At 36.3% G+C, this 14,881-nt stretch overlaps 1 protein-coding gene across 1 annotated transcript in view; it reads left to right on the top strand.

The window, feature by feature from the left end:
* The window catches only part of ZPLD1 (zona pellucida like domain containing 1), a 109,575-nt gene that overhangs the window by 9,531 nt on the left and 85,163 nt on the right, over window positions 1–14,881 (top strand). Inside the window, exons 3-9 of the mRNA XM_027888599.1 lie at window positions 4,592–4,812; window positions 7,150–7,331; window positions 7,997–8,069; window positions 11,203–11,300; window positions 11,887–11,967; window positions 12,791–12,962; window positions 14,321–14,429. Coding sequence (XP_027744400.1) covers window positions 4,592–4,812; window positions 7,150–7,331; window positions 7,997–8,069; window positions 11,203–11,300; window positions 11,887–11,967; window positions 12,791–12,962; window positions 14,321–14,429 — 936 coding nt within the window. The remainder of the gene's footprint in view (window positions 1–4,591; window positions 4,813–7,149; window positions 7,332–7,996; window positions 8,070–11,202; window positions 11,301–11,886; window positions 11,968–12,790; window positions 12,963–14,320; window positions 14,430–14,881) is intronic.

Here is a 14,881-nt window from a genome sequence, read left to right as displayed (position 1 = left end):
TTTTTTTTTTTTTTTTTTTTTTTTTTTTTTTTTTTTTTTTTTTTTTTTTTTTTTTTTTTTTTTTTTTTTTTTTCTCCAGGAAGGGTCAGCTCTTTTATTAAACTTCAGTCAGGAAAAAGTATGTTTGTTTCCTTTGTTACCACCACACTGCTAGATGCCTTGACATAAAGGCATAAAGACCAGCTGTGGTTTTGATCCTTTTCCATTTAATCAATATGAATATGAAGAACAGAGATGGAAGAAATGCAAAGAAGATAAAATATATTGTCTCCATTCCTGAGAAGATCATTGTTTAACTGAGTATTTCACAAGCTACTTATATATTTCCCTTCTTAGAGACAAGTTTTATAGGCTTGCCTCAGATGTGTGGGTGAATTGTGGCCCCCTGCCTCAGATCTACCTAAGTTATTTTATGGTCGTGTTTTTTTTTTTTTTGTTTTGTTTCGTGTTTTTTTTTTTGTGTGTGTGTGTTTTTTTTTTTTTTTTTTTTTTTTTTTTTTTTTTTTTTTTTTTTTTTTTTTTTTTTTTTTTTGTTTTTTTTGTTTTTTTTTTTAATTATTTCAGGCTTCTTGAGAGGATTATAACAGCTGGATGGATGTTTAAATTCCTCTTTCTGTTTTTTAAAATTTTTCTCTGGTCATTTTCTGCACCAGCCCTCTACCAAAGTTTGTTTGCAATGCAATACGTATAAATTGAATTCATCTCTTATTATGGATATTTAAGAGCCTCTTGCAGTTCTGTCTCATAAAAAAGGATCATATCAGATTCCATGTCAGCCAAATCTCAGTGACCTGGGAGAAAATCTGCTTAGGTTACAAGTAAACAGACTTTTTTTTAGAGTAAATTCTAATCACTCCTCACTGCCCATAGAAACTCAGAGCAGAGTCCTGCTTTTTCTTATTTGTCATCTAGGGTAGTCAAGCTCCAAAGGCTGGGCTTTAATCAACAGTCTTAATGCTGATTTTGAGAGCTAGGAAAGAAAAATAATTCTGCTTATTAGTCATGCATTTGAGATGGAAGTAAAAACAAGAAAAGCCATTTGTTCCCAAATTTAGCAGGTATTATGTTCAATATACAGAAGAGCTTGCTATGTAACTGGCTGGAGCTAGTGGAGCTGAGAGGCTACTGGAGCTCATTTTTCTGAGTTTAAGAATCTCAGAAGATGGGTGAGAGAATCTCTGCAGGGAAAAGGGCCACACTCTTCCTGTGCTTGCTTCCCCATGACTTGGCTCAGGCTGTGACTTTGAGGGAGCTGCTTCAGGGCCTTCAAGTCCAAATGTAGGGGGAAAGGTGAGAGAGAGATCATAAAGGAGAATGTTTTAGAACATCACTTGTTCTAAAGTGCATCTCAGTGTGGGTACTGAGATAGTATCCACAGCCCCTGCCTGTGGATAGACTTTCTTCCTGTTCCTTTTTTGTTCCTCAAAAGCAATCTTCATCGCCGTGAATTGGAATTCCAGCTGTGGGGCAAGAATGGTGTGCAGATTCAGGAGAAACCATTGGGTTTTGAAGTTACCTGCTCTTTTTCTTTGAAGGTTGTTAAGAATGGAAGTTGTTTTCAGCAAAGAAGAAAAATTAAGCCTTCCTAAAGGAACCATGGAGCTCATCCATTTTTCATTTGTTTGTTCTTCTATCATGCATTGTTTTGGTGACTTCTTACATAGGAATGCTCCTGCATAAATAGATGACAATCAGACAGGCTTTTTGTTTCTGCAGTTTGCAGGTTTGTTTTAGAGTGTAGGTAAGCAATAGTCAGCAGGAATGAATTAAAAATATCCCCATATTTGGTAGATTGAAAATTCAGTGACTTTTATGCCAAAAGCTGAACGTGTTCCAAAGATCACATCCTTCAGAAAGTTTAGCTTGAGAAAAAACTTTATTTCTACATTGCAGTAAACCACAGATTTTTAGAAGGCTTTTGGGAGATGGAGCCGTAGCAATCCGTCTTTAGCTGGGAAATGCAGTTTTAATTCAGGGGGCTCTTGTTGTAAGTGCATATTGAAAACTTAGTAGAAGCTAAGGAATTTTGCGGCTTTTTCCACATGCACTATGCATTTTATTTCAGTATCAAAGCAGTGATTTGATCAAACAGGAAACAAACACAGAGAAGCTGGTTTTGGACTATGAGTGTCTTTGCATGACTCCTTGGCTGGAATGACTTTTATCAATAGTGTTTTGTGGCCAACTCCTGTCCTCTGAAGTTTTTTTGGTGCCTGCTCTGGGGTGGGTCTTGGCAATGTGTGGAAGGGTACCAGAGAAGAAGTAGGCAGTGGAGCTCCCAACATTTGTCTCACTACCATATGTCTGTTCTTAACTTGAGATGGTCTCTGTTACTGTAGTATCTCTGTACCTCTTGAACTTTACTCTTTTTTGCTTGTGACACATCCATGAGGACTGTTGGCTAGAGGTGGCTTGTGTGACTCAAGTCAGAAAGAAACCAAGTGGTTTGCTTGTATGGAAACTCTGTGACAGAGATGTCTGTATTTAGGGGTTCATCAGCTGAATGATGTAACCTTCACGCCATCTCTCCTCTCTTACTCAGAAAACCAGAAGCTTCTAGTGCAGAAATGCAAATGCTTTGTTTGTTATTTTTAGTTGGTTTGTTTTAACATATTTAGGAATAATATTTACCTTTCCAAATTGACAAGAAATGAGCTGTATGTTTAGCATCTAAAGACACATTAGATGTGTTTGTGCCTGGTTTCAGATTATTTTCTGAACAAAAAATATTTTATTTCAGGAATGGGCTAATTTGGCAGCCATACTTCCTTGTGAAGTAGATGGCAGAAAAGGTTCAGTCTGGAAAGGTTGTTTATCCCCCTGTATCACACTAAAGTTCTGTTTGTACTGTGTGGTCTCATTTACTGTAGTGTCAAATGATAATTTTGCACATGGTAATGGTAACTTAATTGTTGGAGTTAATATCCTGCTTCTTCAATGGGCTTGAAGTGAGTTATAAAATTAACTGAGCTACTTTATATTACATGCTGCAATTTGTTACAACCTGACTGCTTGTGCATTGGTCCAAGTAAGCATAAATGTACACTTTGCCACTTGCCTTTTCGTACTGGCCCCTCTACCTTAGCATACTCGTTAAATGGATCATAATAGTTCCTCCTGTAGTAAAAAAACAAGGCCTACTGCTTCTTGATTGTTGTACATGATTATGATCATGTACAAACCAGCAGAATTTCATGCCAAGTCTCTTTGACTTCTGTCTTGCCTCCGGTACCTCACTGCCCTAATTTACACCCAGTGAGTAACATTTATCATGGCCTTCACTTGATTCTTTTGGCTTTAAAGCCACCATTAAAGCTGTCTAGATTAAACTGCTTGTGCTCCTACACCAGGGGGGAAGAACTAACTCATTGTAATGGAGATTTCATTTCCTCTCTGTTGTGACAATGCAGTGAAACAATTCATTCCGGCAGTTTTAATGGTATAGTATTGACTGAAGTTGTTCTGCAATTTTTAATAGCACCTAATCTTTAGGCAGGTGTAATAAATTAGTTGTTATATAAAGAAGTAATGTCTGTGTTTAATACAGTGCAGTAGGTCTTTTTGTAAAGCACTAGAGGAAAACACCAGAACAGCATCCCAGTCATCTACGGGTAAAATAAGACCTTACAGAAAAGCCATGTTATATTTTAGCTCTAAAGCAAACCAAACTCTTGACTGTATCCTAACATGACGTTTTTCGTCTCAGTACATAACAATCTTCAGAAGTTTTGAATAAGAAGTTGAATGCACCCAAGATGGTTTTTTTGCTGCTCAGAAATTGATTAGTTTTAACAATTGCTGCTTTTGGGTTGTCATTATGTACAGAATGAAAGATTGCGAGATGCTTTGTAGTATTGATCATCATCTTTCAAGAGCCAACTGATTTTTCATTAAAGCTAAAGTTGATGGTTCTTTTAAAAACCCTCCCAAAACAAAACAAACAAACAAAAAACCAAAACAAACAAACCACCCCCCCCCCCCCAAACCACAAAAAAACCAAAAAGAAAACCAACGAAAATAAAAAGCCCTACTTCCCAAAGTTTGTAATAAATTGCTCTGATATGCTGTTGATTGTACTTCAAAGTCTGCGTGGCCTGAGATTGTCATCTCATACAAAGTGGACTCCTGGTGACCTTAGACAAATGTAGCCAACTTCCATGCCAGAGTGGGCTGGAAGGCAGAACTTAACCTCCCAAATTTCTCAAAATCACTGGAAATTTCTTTTCCAAAGGGGGGCTGTTTAATCAGACTCCAAATATGTAACCGCTTGCTATTTTCTAATCTATTGCAGTGCTTCAGTTTACAAACATCCTAGTAAAAGATTTGCTGGGGGATTTTAGAATAATGGTTTTGTTGCATGGTAGACTATGTTACTATTTTAATTTTGGGGTATTTTATTTAGTTAAGTTGTAGAGTCAAATCTGTTCTTCAGAATAATGCAATTCTAACCTTGATATTCTAATATTTTGCTGTGACTGAGTTATAAAAATTTATTTGATTGGAGATTACAACACTAGATTAACTGCTACAATAGTTATGTGTGATTAGTTTATATCTTCTTACAGTGTCTTTCCCTGTATTTTTCTTGCAGCTGAACGAGATATCAATGTTTTCTGTGGAGTACAGACAATTACTATGAAGATAAATTTTTGCACAGTTCTTTTCTCTGGTTATTCTGAGACAGATCTGGCACTGAATGGGAAACATGGGGATGCCCACTGCAGGGGTTTCATCAATAACAACACCTTTCCAGCAGTGGTCATTTTCATCATCAACCTGAGTACTTTGGAATCTTGTGGAAACACTTTAGTGGTAAGATGCAGTCCAAGTGAAATTGTAGCATGGCTATTCATACATAGGATCAAATTAATGTCTTTGACAGCATTGTGTCTTTTATAGATACTTTGTCTTACCCAGTTAGCAATATATTGCATACCTCAAAGAAAAGTGGAGAAAATTGGTAATTTATAATCTTGATTACTGGTAAGAAAATGTGGTGGGACATATATTTATTCACTGATTAGAAAGTATTTTTCCAAGGCATTTTTAAAACTCTTGCTGAACATGCCTTAGATATTGCACAAGTAGAGAGTTGTATAGTTTGTATGAATCACACTGAACAAGCAATGATGACTTTGTATCAAAGTACCTATGATTAACTTAGAAAAACAAGTGTAGAAATGTATTATTTTTAAGGCTTTTATTTTATCTGTAATTCATACTTGCCCTTGATGCCTGTCAGTTTTAATAACAAACCCCCTGTTTCGTTGCTAATAATTGTGCCAAAAATGGGCTGAAATATTTGGTATGCTGTGTGACCCCTTTGCCTCAGACTGTTTTCTTTTAAAATTTCAATGGAAGAACAATTTAGCAAGTTCAATATTCTCTTTTCCCATTTTCACTGAAAAACTGTAACACCTCCATGCCTTGCAGTATAAGAATTTTCCAGGAAGCAATTTCTTCCTGTTCTTGTGTAGTTGGTCACATTGTAAACGCCCTGAACTTGCTATTTAGTTATAATCATAAGATCTTGTTGTTTAAAAAAAAACAAAACAAAAAAAAACCAAAAACAAACAAAAAAACCCAAACAAACCCAAACCAAAACAAAAAGCCAGTCTGGTAAATCCAATTAATTGGAGCTCCCCGTGAAGTTCCCCACAAGGCTGCACAGGATACAAAGACAAAGCAGCAGCTGTAAATATATAACCAAAAATCCCTCTCCTCCTCTCTGTTTAGGCATACTATACCCCAAACAAAGAGGACAAAAGAGTAGGGAGCATCTCTTATTTTCCCTACACTGGAGTAGAACAATCCTGCACATTTCTTGGCAGTGTTTCACAGCAAAGACCTTCAAACTAATTTTTAATAAAGGTAAAGGACAGACAATAGCTCAGGCAGAACTTGAGTAGAACCAGGTCTGTCTGTAATATAGCAGACTCAACTTTTTATTTTATGGGTGTGGGGTGATGAGGAAGCTAAACTGAACTGTAGTTAGATATAGTACCTCAGTCCTCTAGCCTGTAATTTTTAGCAAAATACAGATCTTAAAAAATTTGATTTTCAACATGTTTGTGCCATTTAGCAAATAATTAGGTGTGCTATTGGTGAAGTGCATGGCTGCTTCTGTCTTTTAGCTGTATGTTCTGTAGACAAGAAAATCAAAAATGTCCTGTGCTACTTACTGCGAGGTGTCACAACTCATGTTTACCTCAGGATGATCCTTCCATAATGAAATATCTTTTTAAGAAACTGTGTATTCTAAAGCTGTTGAAAGCATCTGTTTTGCTAATACAGTTATACCAAAGAAATGCTACAGTGTAAGTCCAGTGCTATGTTAATTTGCTTTATTGAATCATGTACCTACCAAAACAGCAAACCACCCCCCTCCATTCAGATCAGTAGCTACAGATGAAGTGGGGCCGGGCTGCTACCAGAAGGAAAGTGTCCTTCAGTTTTCCTGACAGCTGCATGTTATTGCTGGCTCTGCACATTCTCTGAGCCTGAACAAAAATAGCACATGCCCATGGATTGAATTTAGGCTGCATTGGCATTAAGTTTGTGTTACTTTTAAGCTCTGCTATTTCTGACAGGTTATAGTTTGTAATTTAGAATTGTATAATGTAAAAAAAAAAAAATCACAAAGTTCAGCTGTTTGTTTTGTATCTATTTATAAAGTAAGTTGTTTTTGATATGTCAAAACCAAAGCTCAACGCTGAGGGAACTATTTCTGTGAATGAAATTGCTTGTGTATCTGCCTTACTGTTGTATATGCAAACTCATTCTAAGGTAATATTTTTTAATAGTAATAGCAAAGTTCCTTTAGTTTTTCCCAGCAAGTCATGTGAATTCATGGGGAATGGTCAGAAAAAAGTACCTAGCAAAAAATGCTCTTCCAGGATTCATAATTTTTTTCAAGTGTTGCTCAAGTCTGTTTTAAGAGCAGGGATATAGCTTGTGAACTGTACACGCATGATTTCAGGGGGGTAAAAAACTGAACACGGGGAACATGTTATTAAACTAAATTAAGTTTTGAAGGACTTACTGAAGGTATTTCTGGATAAATAATGAGCTAAAACATCGGTGTCCTTAAATACTTTTTGTTCCATGGTTAACTTTCAGTTAATAGTAATTTTCTGTCTCCCTTAATAGGTATCCTCAGCTCGAGGTATCAATGCATATGGAAATACCTCAGTGATACAGATAGGTAATGTTTCAGGCTATATTGATACGCCAGACCCACCAACGATTATCAGCTATTTGCCTGGGCTTCTGTACAAATTTAGCTGTAGCTACCCACTGGAGTACTTGGTTAATAATACCCAGCTTGCTTCGTAAGTGTGCTTTTTAATTTTTATGTGTTTCATTGCAACGCTTGTGTAAGCATGTACACATTCATGCCATAGCAGTATTGTCAACATAGCAATTTTTAGGTGTGTAAGAGTAAAGGGAAAGGAAAAGGCACCAGAAGAAGAGATGATACAAAGAAAAAGAAAATTCTGTAACACCATTATATGAGAAAACATAGTTTATGAAGAGCTGTGGTTATTAAGAGATCCTTAGATAATGTAAAATTTCCATTAAAATTCAAATGTTCTGATGAAAAATGGTAGCAGCAAAAAAAAAAAAAAAAAAGGAAAAAAAGAATTTCTTCATGAAATAGTTTGTAGGAATGTAAATATAGAATGCAAGAGAAAATATTTGCATAAGTAAACCTTGTACATTATGAAAAGTGGGTTCCTTTTTGTTACTTTGCCTCTCTGCTAATTATTTTTCTGATTTGTGTTTCCAATAGCATCTCTTATTTTCTGCATAGTTAAGACTGTCAGTATTTCCACTATAAATTCCTGTTCCTGAAGTTTATAACCCAAATGCATAAATTATCTCCCTGTGATATGACTCATTGAGTTTTTTTAATGATAAAACCCACTGAAGTATGCAAACACAAAAATAAGGTATCTTTCTTCATGATGGTTTTTGGTTTCTGATGCTCTTGTAGGTCATCAGCTGCTATTTCTGTAAGAGAGAACAACGGTACATTTATCAGCACTTTGAATTTGTTGCTTTACAATGTGAGTATAAACCACAGTAGTATGACTTGAACTAAATTAATCTCTGCACTAAGTGGGTAAAAATTGCATTACCAGACCAAAGTACAAATTCCTCTTCATTATTTGCTATTTCCTTCTCACTCCTCCCATGAAGAAGGCCTTTCTTCCAGGCATCTTTGATTTCTGAATTCCCTTTTTCTTTTTGTTTGCAGGTATCTGCTGTCTTGTATTAACATGGTTCATCTTTGAGGTCGCTTAGCCTTTCTGTCCTGTGTTTATACAGCTCCCCAGTTTACAGCTCTGGTTTTCACAGTGTAGCACCATGTCACCACTCAATTGTTGTAGTAACTACAATCATACTCTGGAGTGCATGCTTGTGTTTGCATTTATTATTTTTGTGTGTGTGAGTATGTGTATAGCTACGTTGCCCTTAAACAGAGAGTACTTTGTACTATTCTGTAAAATTATTCCAGACCTATTCCCTTAGCAATAAACTGTAGCACTTGGGCTGGGGCATTTTTATGCTCAAGCCTCATCAGAGTGTTTCGATCATCTGTAATTGTAGTGAGGGATGTTGAATTTGTTCCAGATCTATAGCCCGCTGCATATGTTGCCTTACTGTGTGGACTTTTAAGGTTTAATAATTATAACAGTTTTCGTCCAACACTTCTTACTTATGTTTTAGATAATTTAACTTGAATATGCATTTACTGTAAAAGCTTTTACCATGTAAAAATGGTTGGTGACCATAAAACATGAAAAATGCACAGACCTCTACTTAATATTAACCTCTGAAATTATGTTTTTGTGTTGATTAAAATTTCTAGTCATACATTTTAAATACCTGATTTAAATATCAATTTTTCAATCTATCAAACATCATTTTTGTGAATTATGAATCTGATTTTTTTTGCATTATTATTCATGCCATCATGCTGCTGAGTTATAATTCATGCAACTGATTTAAAAGTCAATGCTTTATGCTTTGAACATAATGAGCTATAAATATTGCAACAGGACATTTTTCAACAGCATGCTTTAAAAAAATCATGTTTGTTTGAAAGTGCAGAGCTCCAAATAACAACCTATAATCTGTTAAAATGAAGATTATACTTGTCTCATTTTTAAATAAACCTGTGATCAAAAAGATGGGGCAGAGTGAGGGTAGGCAAATTTCTCCATCAGGCCAAGCATTGACCACAATGTATTTGCTGCCTTTAGGGCCCAACTCAGAAATGAGTGAGGAATAAATGTTAGTGGTAGTCGTATTGAGCACAGTTTTTTCCTTAAATACCACATGCCAAGATGTGCTTTATCCTCCCTATTCCAGCAAGCTTTCAAGTTGACCATGAACAGGAGTGTCTTGTCTTTCTGATTTCAGTCGTATTACTCACCCCAGTGAGTAGCACTGTCGTGAATAACACTGCTAACGCTGGCAGATTCAAGTGATGGATGTTCACTTCTGCTTCACATCCTAGGGTTGGATAAATGGAGGGACAGCTTGTGCATTACCTGCATTTTGCCCAGTTCTTTGGACACTTAATGTCTTGTGGGTTCACTCGGTCCCTGTTAGAAATCCTGGTTTTGGGAGGGACCTCAAGACTTATGTCAGCTCTTGGTATTGGTGAGGGGTTGTGTACTGAGGCATCTCTTGGCTGCAAGTAGGCAAACTTTCAAACTTTAGCTGTAGTGTTATTTCTCAAGATTGACTGGCAATCTTTTCAGCTCAACTCTTACCTTCCCTCACAAGGTGTTGTTTACATTTATTTTGTGATGTTGGTACATGTCATTGTTAGGAAAGACAAGAGGAGCCCTTATGATAGACTCAGAGTTTAACAGCAAAATGGGCTTTCACAGACCTTAAGTGGATATATATATTTATGCCTTCTTGCAAATATCTGTCTAAATGAGTAAAAAATACTTTATAAGAATAAAAGAACAACTATGTAATGTAATAGTGAGGATCTTGCACTTTTTAATCGGTTGCAAAATGTGGCAGAATATGTGTTATAGAAATGTAAAACTAATTTGAAAGAAGGCAAACCTGTTTTCCCTTGAATGGATCTCCAAGGACTTGTTCTGTGTATATCTGAGCTGGTCTTTCTGTGCATGTGTACCTTCCATGGGCTCTGATGCTGCACAGTTTGGATACTGGGCATGCTGTGAATTTTGGCATTGTTACCTTTGAAAAGAATCACTTGAGCTTTGTACTTAATCCTTCTTGCTGCTGTAAACTACTGCTTGCTGTGGCCTTGCTTGCCACACTGAACCTGGTCAAAATTCTGTGTAACAAATTTTTTCATGCATGTTGAGTGTTTTGAGCTCTCACAAGAGGTCTCAACATGCTGAGTGCCTGTGCTATTGGCATTACCAACCTATTTGACATAGATGTTATCAGTAAGTGCGTTTTAATATGCTGAATTAACATCTGTCACACAGATCTGTTTCATGGCTTTGTTACTCAAGTGACATTACAGTTCAGACTTGTGAACAAGAAAATGATAAAATAACTATATCTATGTAGAAGTATATGGGGAATTCCCAACTTTTATGTTGAATACAGCTTTCTTGAAACAGTTCTTTTGAACTATTAGAATTTAAATGAAAGAATTTGTTACTTGCAATCTTCAATAAGCCAACTTCCGTAAAAACTACATTTTGCTTAACAAAATCTGTCTGTTCTCCTGGATTATAGCTTAAGATATATAAAACCTGGTGGCATTGCTATGTCCTCTAATTCACATAAACTAAACAACATTTCCTGGGAAAGGGTACACTGTGACCACCCAGCTAAGTTCCTCCTTTAGGAAACCACAGTAGCTGCTACATTTGCCTGTGGGCCCTGGGAGACTTACTGGAGTGTCAGTGAATGGTACCTTTTCTTTAATCAGTGATCCGACCGCTTCATTAAATTATAAACAGATTCTCCCAAATAGTTGCATAGAAAGAGGCCTGTCAAATGTTTTTCATCTTCATAGACAAATGTGTAGGAAAATGCTCTGGAACTGCTTTTTGCTTCTTCCTTTACAGGGGACAAAGTAAATGATCATCCTATATTGAAAGACCAGAAAAATCATAGGGAGTTCAGTCTGTGGATGCAGGTGGATTGTTAAAGTGGAATTTCTGTTACAATGAGGCAATATTTGTTTTTCAGGATTCAACATACAGCCAGCAGCTCCTTATTCCAAGTACAGGTTTACCTTTGAAAACCAAAATTTATGCAGCTGTAAGAGCAACCAACCTTGATGGCAGGTACCATAAAGGATATTATTGTCTTGCTTTCTATTCAGCTCTTGGTGTTGCAATTTTTTTCTGATTTAGAAGCATCCATCTTTCCTTGTAGCTTTTTTGTGTGTCAAAATAATGGTTGGTGTTCAATTATCTCCCAAAGGAAGGTATCAAGTTCTTGATCGGTAATGCATGTTTTGCTGAGGTTCTTGTTATGAAAGTTTTCCTGGTTTATACTTTAAATCCTATATTGGTTACATTTAAGAAAAGTCCTCTCTTAGATCAAGTGAAAAAATCCAAAACTTTCAGAAGTGGGTTGGTTTTCAATTCTAGTCCTCTGTGGCCATGACTTATGATGGTTGACTTGCATAAAACCAAATGATTCGATTTATACAATTCTGCTGATGTGCTGTGCTGTTTCATTTTTTAAGCAGTGTGAAGAAACAGAATGACTCAAATGTGACTTTTCAAATACAGTAATTCAGGGTTCTATGTAACAGCTTACATTATCTGTTTATATGCTTTCCTATCTGTCTTTTACGTATCTCACTCTCCACCCCTGCTCTTCTGTTGTCTAATCACCTTATCTATCACTTTACTCCCTGTGCAGGTGGAATGTTTTGATGGACTATTGTTACACCACTCCATCTGGTAATCCTAATGATGACCTTCGATATGACCTTTTTTTAAGGTAGGTCCTGTGTTAACCTAATATTTTGTTGTCCTTCCTTAGAAAAAAAAATTACAAATCTCTCCAGCAGTGGTGCCCTAAGCTTCCTGGAAAGTTTAAGCATTATTACCACGGAGGACCAAGGGATAGGCTTATAGATAAAATGTCAGAACTTAATCTTATGTGTGAACATAAACATAGAAGCAAATGCAAAGTCATAAGAATTATGAAGGTAGGAAACCATATATCCAAAATAGCTCTACTAGAGATAACATAAACACTCAAACTGAATAGCTAAACTGGCCTTTATTTTACCAAAGGTAAATGTGGTGAATGACAGTGACGTAAAACATCATAGACTCCAGACTAGGAAGGTAGTTAAGCAAATGATTGAATATAAATAGATTCTCTTGCTTCTCCTTCAAGTAATAACATTTATTTGAATTGGAACTTTGAAAAACATCTTGGAAGTATCTCAGATAAAATTTTATCTGTGACAGTTACTGGAGAGATACCGTCTTCCTTTGGAGTTACCTGTCTATACTGGTTAGCATACCTGATTGCTTTTTTGCTTCGGGTCTCAAGTTTCTTTAATTCTGGAATTAAATAGTACCTTGGTTATAGCTGTGGCATTGCAAAACAAAGTGTGGTGCTTTTGTGTGAATGTGTTTCAGCACAGGATGTGCAACCGAACAGGCAGATTGTGTCTGCCCATGTTACACTGTGTTCTTTTCCAAGGAACTAAAGCACTGAACTTTCTGCTTCTGTTATTTTATTCTCATCTAAGAGCTTCAAAATACTAATAGTTGCTCATCCTAGTTTTACTCTTCTCTATGAAAAACAGCTGTGACAAGGACCCACAGACAACAATAATTGAAAATGGCAAGAGTCAAATGGGCCGGTTTTCCTTTGAGGTGTTTCGCTTTGTGAAACACAAGAACCAGAAGATGTCAACGGTGTTCCTTCACTGCGTGACAAAGTTGTGCAGAGCAGATGATTGTCCCTTTCTTGTGCCAGTAAGTTTCAGTGGACAGAAGCTGTTGTTAAATATCTGGGTATAAAATAGGCACTGGACTTCTTCTGCATGCAAATGCCGTGGAAGTTTGGATGGCACAGAATGAAGGTGACTTGCAGGGACTGAATTAACTAACTTTTTTGTGTCTAAAGGAATGTGAAACAACTAGTGAAGAATATGGAAATGAATATTCTCATCTGGAGATAAAGTAATACTAGACCTGCAAAGCATAGGTTGTTGAAGACATGAGAAATGAACATGAGAAAAGACCTTTTCACCTTGTGGTCCTTAATTTTTAAAAGTAACCACACGCAGACAGCTCTAGAGCTGATGTTCTTAGTATAGCAGCAAGGTATTCATAATCACAGTGAATGAACAGAAATGCCTTAGAATAGAATTTATGGAATACTTAAAGGTGTAGGAAATGCTGCTGTACTGACAAGGAAAACTTGTATGAGTTGCTTGTAGTGAAAAAATACTGTGTCTCGTATAGTCTATTATCACCTCCATTATAGTTTTGAAACTACCTGAAGTTCATGAAGTTAGGTCAATTCAAAATTGTCTGATTTTAGGAGTGCCAGGAACAACAAATACATTTTGGAAATTGAGGCATTTAAATAAATATATAAACACAGAATGTTCTGTGACATCTTCAGAATGCAGCATTTCCTATTGAATGACTTCTCATTTAGATTTTTAAAGTGCTACCTGTTCAGTATACTTCTGAAATTTTATACATTATTTTATATTTTCATGTTACACTTTTACATAATTCATTTTGTATTCAATTTATGTTCTGAGGTTTTTGAAGTTCTTTCACAAGAAACATGTTCTTTCACATTAAAGAAATGCTCTTGGTTGATGCATGCTTGAGTACCCAAGATCATGAAGGCAGACAATAGGTTACAGATGTGAAAGGTGGATTCCAGATGAGAGTGCTGGGGATTCTTTTAGTGTGAGTCTTTGCTGTTTAGAACTCCAAATGTGGAAATTCTCAATTGAGAAACTTGCTAGGGTAGGGATTGTCAAGCAGAACATATTTGTTGGGGAAAACTGTCTGTAAACATAGCTTTGGGAAATTAACTACTGAAAATTTAATATACTTCAGGATGGATCTTGTGCACAACAGTGATGTAGTTTTGTAAACAAAGTGAGGCAAAATACAATGGGAAGGCAGGCATTTGTAAGATACACTTCTAGGGAATATTGCAGCTGTTTTTATTGCAAAATAATCTAAAGCATATTAAGAAATGAAGTTGTAGTATTACTTACCAAAGAGTTTACATTAGAGCAGGAAGAACAAAAGGACCCTAATTCTATTCCACTCTGAATCTGTGACTGTTTTGATTGACCACTCAGATTTGCAGTAACAGAGAAAGGAGAGATGCTGGTGGGAGGACAACTTGGAGCCCTCAGAGCACATCTGGCAATGCTGTAATCTCTGCTGGCCCCATCATTACAAGGAGTGGTAGGAATGAACAATCTTTTTCTATGGACTGCAGGAATTTCAGAAACCTGGGGAAATTGCAGTTTAATATAGATTTGCAGTGACTCAGAGAAAGGATGAATTCTCTGTGAATTTGCTGAGTATTTTTTCCCTTCTGTTGGAGTCTGTGGTAGAAACTTTGAGCTAATATTTGTATGGCTCTCACATGTTTCTTACTACAGCAAAATCACTGTGGGATACTGTTACACATAAAAGGCCATTATAATAAGTCCAAACTCAATGGGTTGACTTTTTTTTTTAAAGTCAGATTTCACTGTAGATAATAGGATTTAGGGTACTGTGTTCAGTGTTGCAATCGAATTTGGACAGCTAATGAATATTCACTGTCACTTTCTATTCACCGTATCTTCCAGCTTCCCTCTGGGTTTTTATCTAAGTGTTTCCTAAAATTAATACATGCTATGCCTAGCCTT

Source organism: Empidonax traillii, unplaced genomic scaffold (genome assembly GCF_003031625.1).
Source record: "Empidonax traillii isolate 1590-97213 ecotype Southwest subspecies unplaced genomic scaffold, ASM303162v1 scaffold241:size891819, whole genome shotgun sequence".
NCBI lineage: Eukaryota > Metazoa > Chordata > Aves > Passeriformes > Tyrannidae > Empidonax > Empidonax traillii.
Note: the sequence above shows the minus strand (reverse complement) of the source record. Positions and strands in the feature narration are given on the sequence as shown.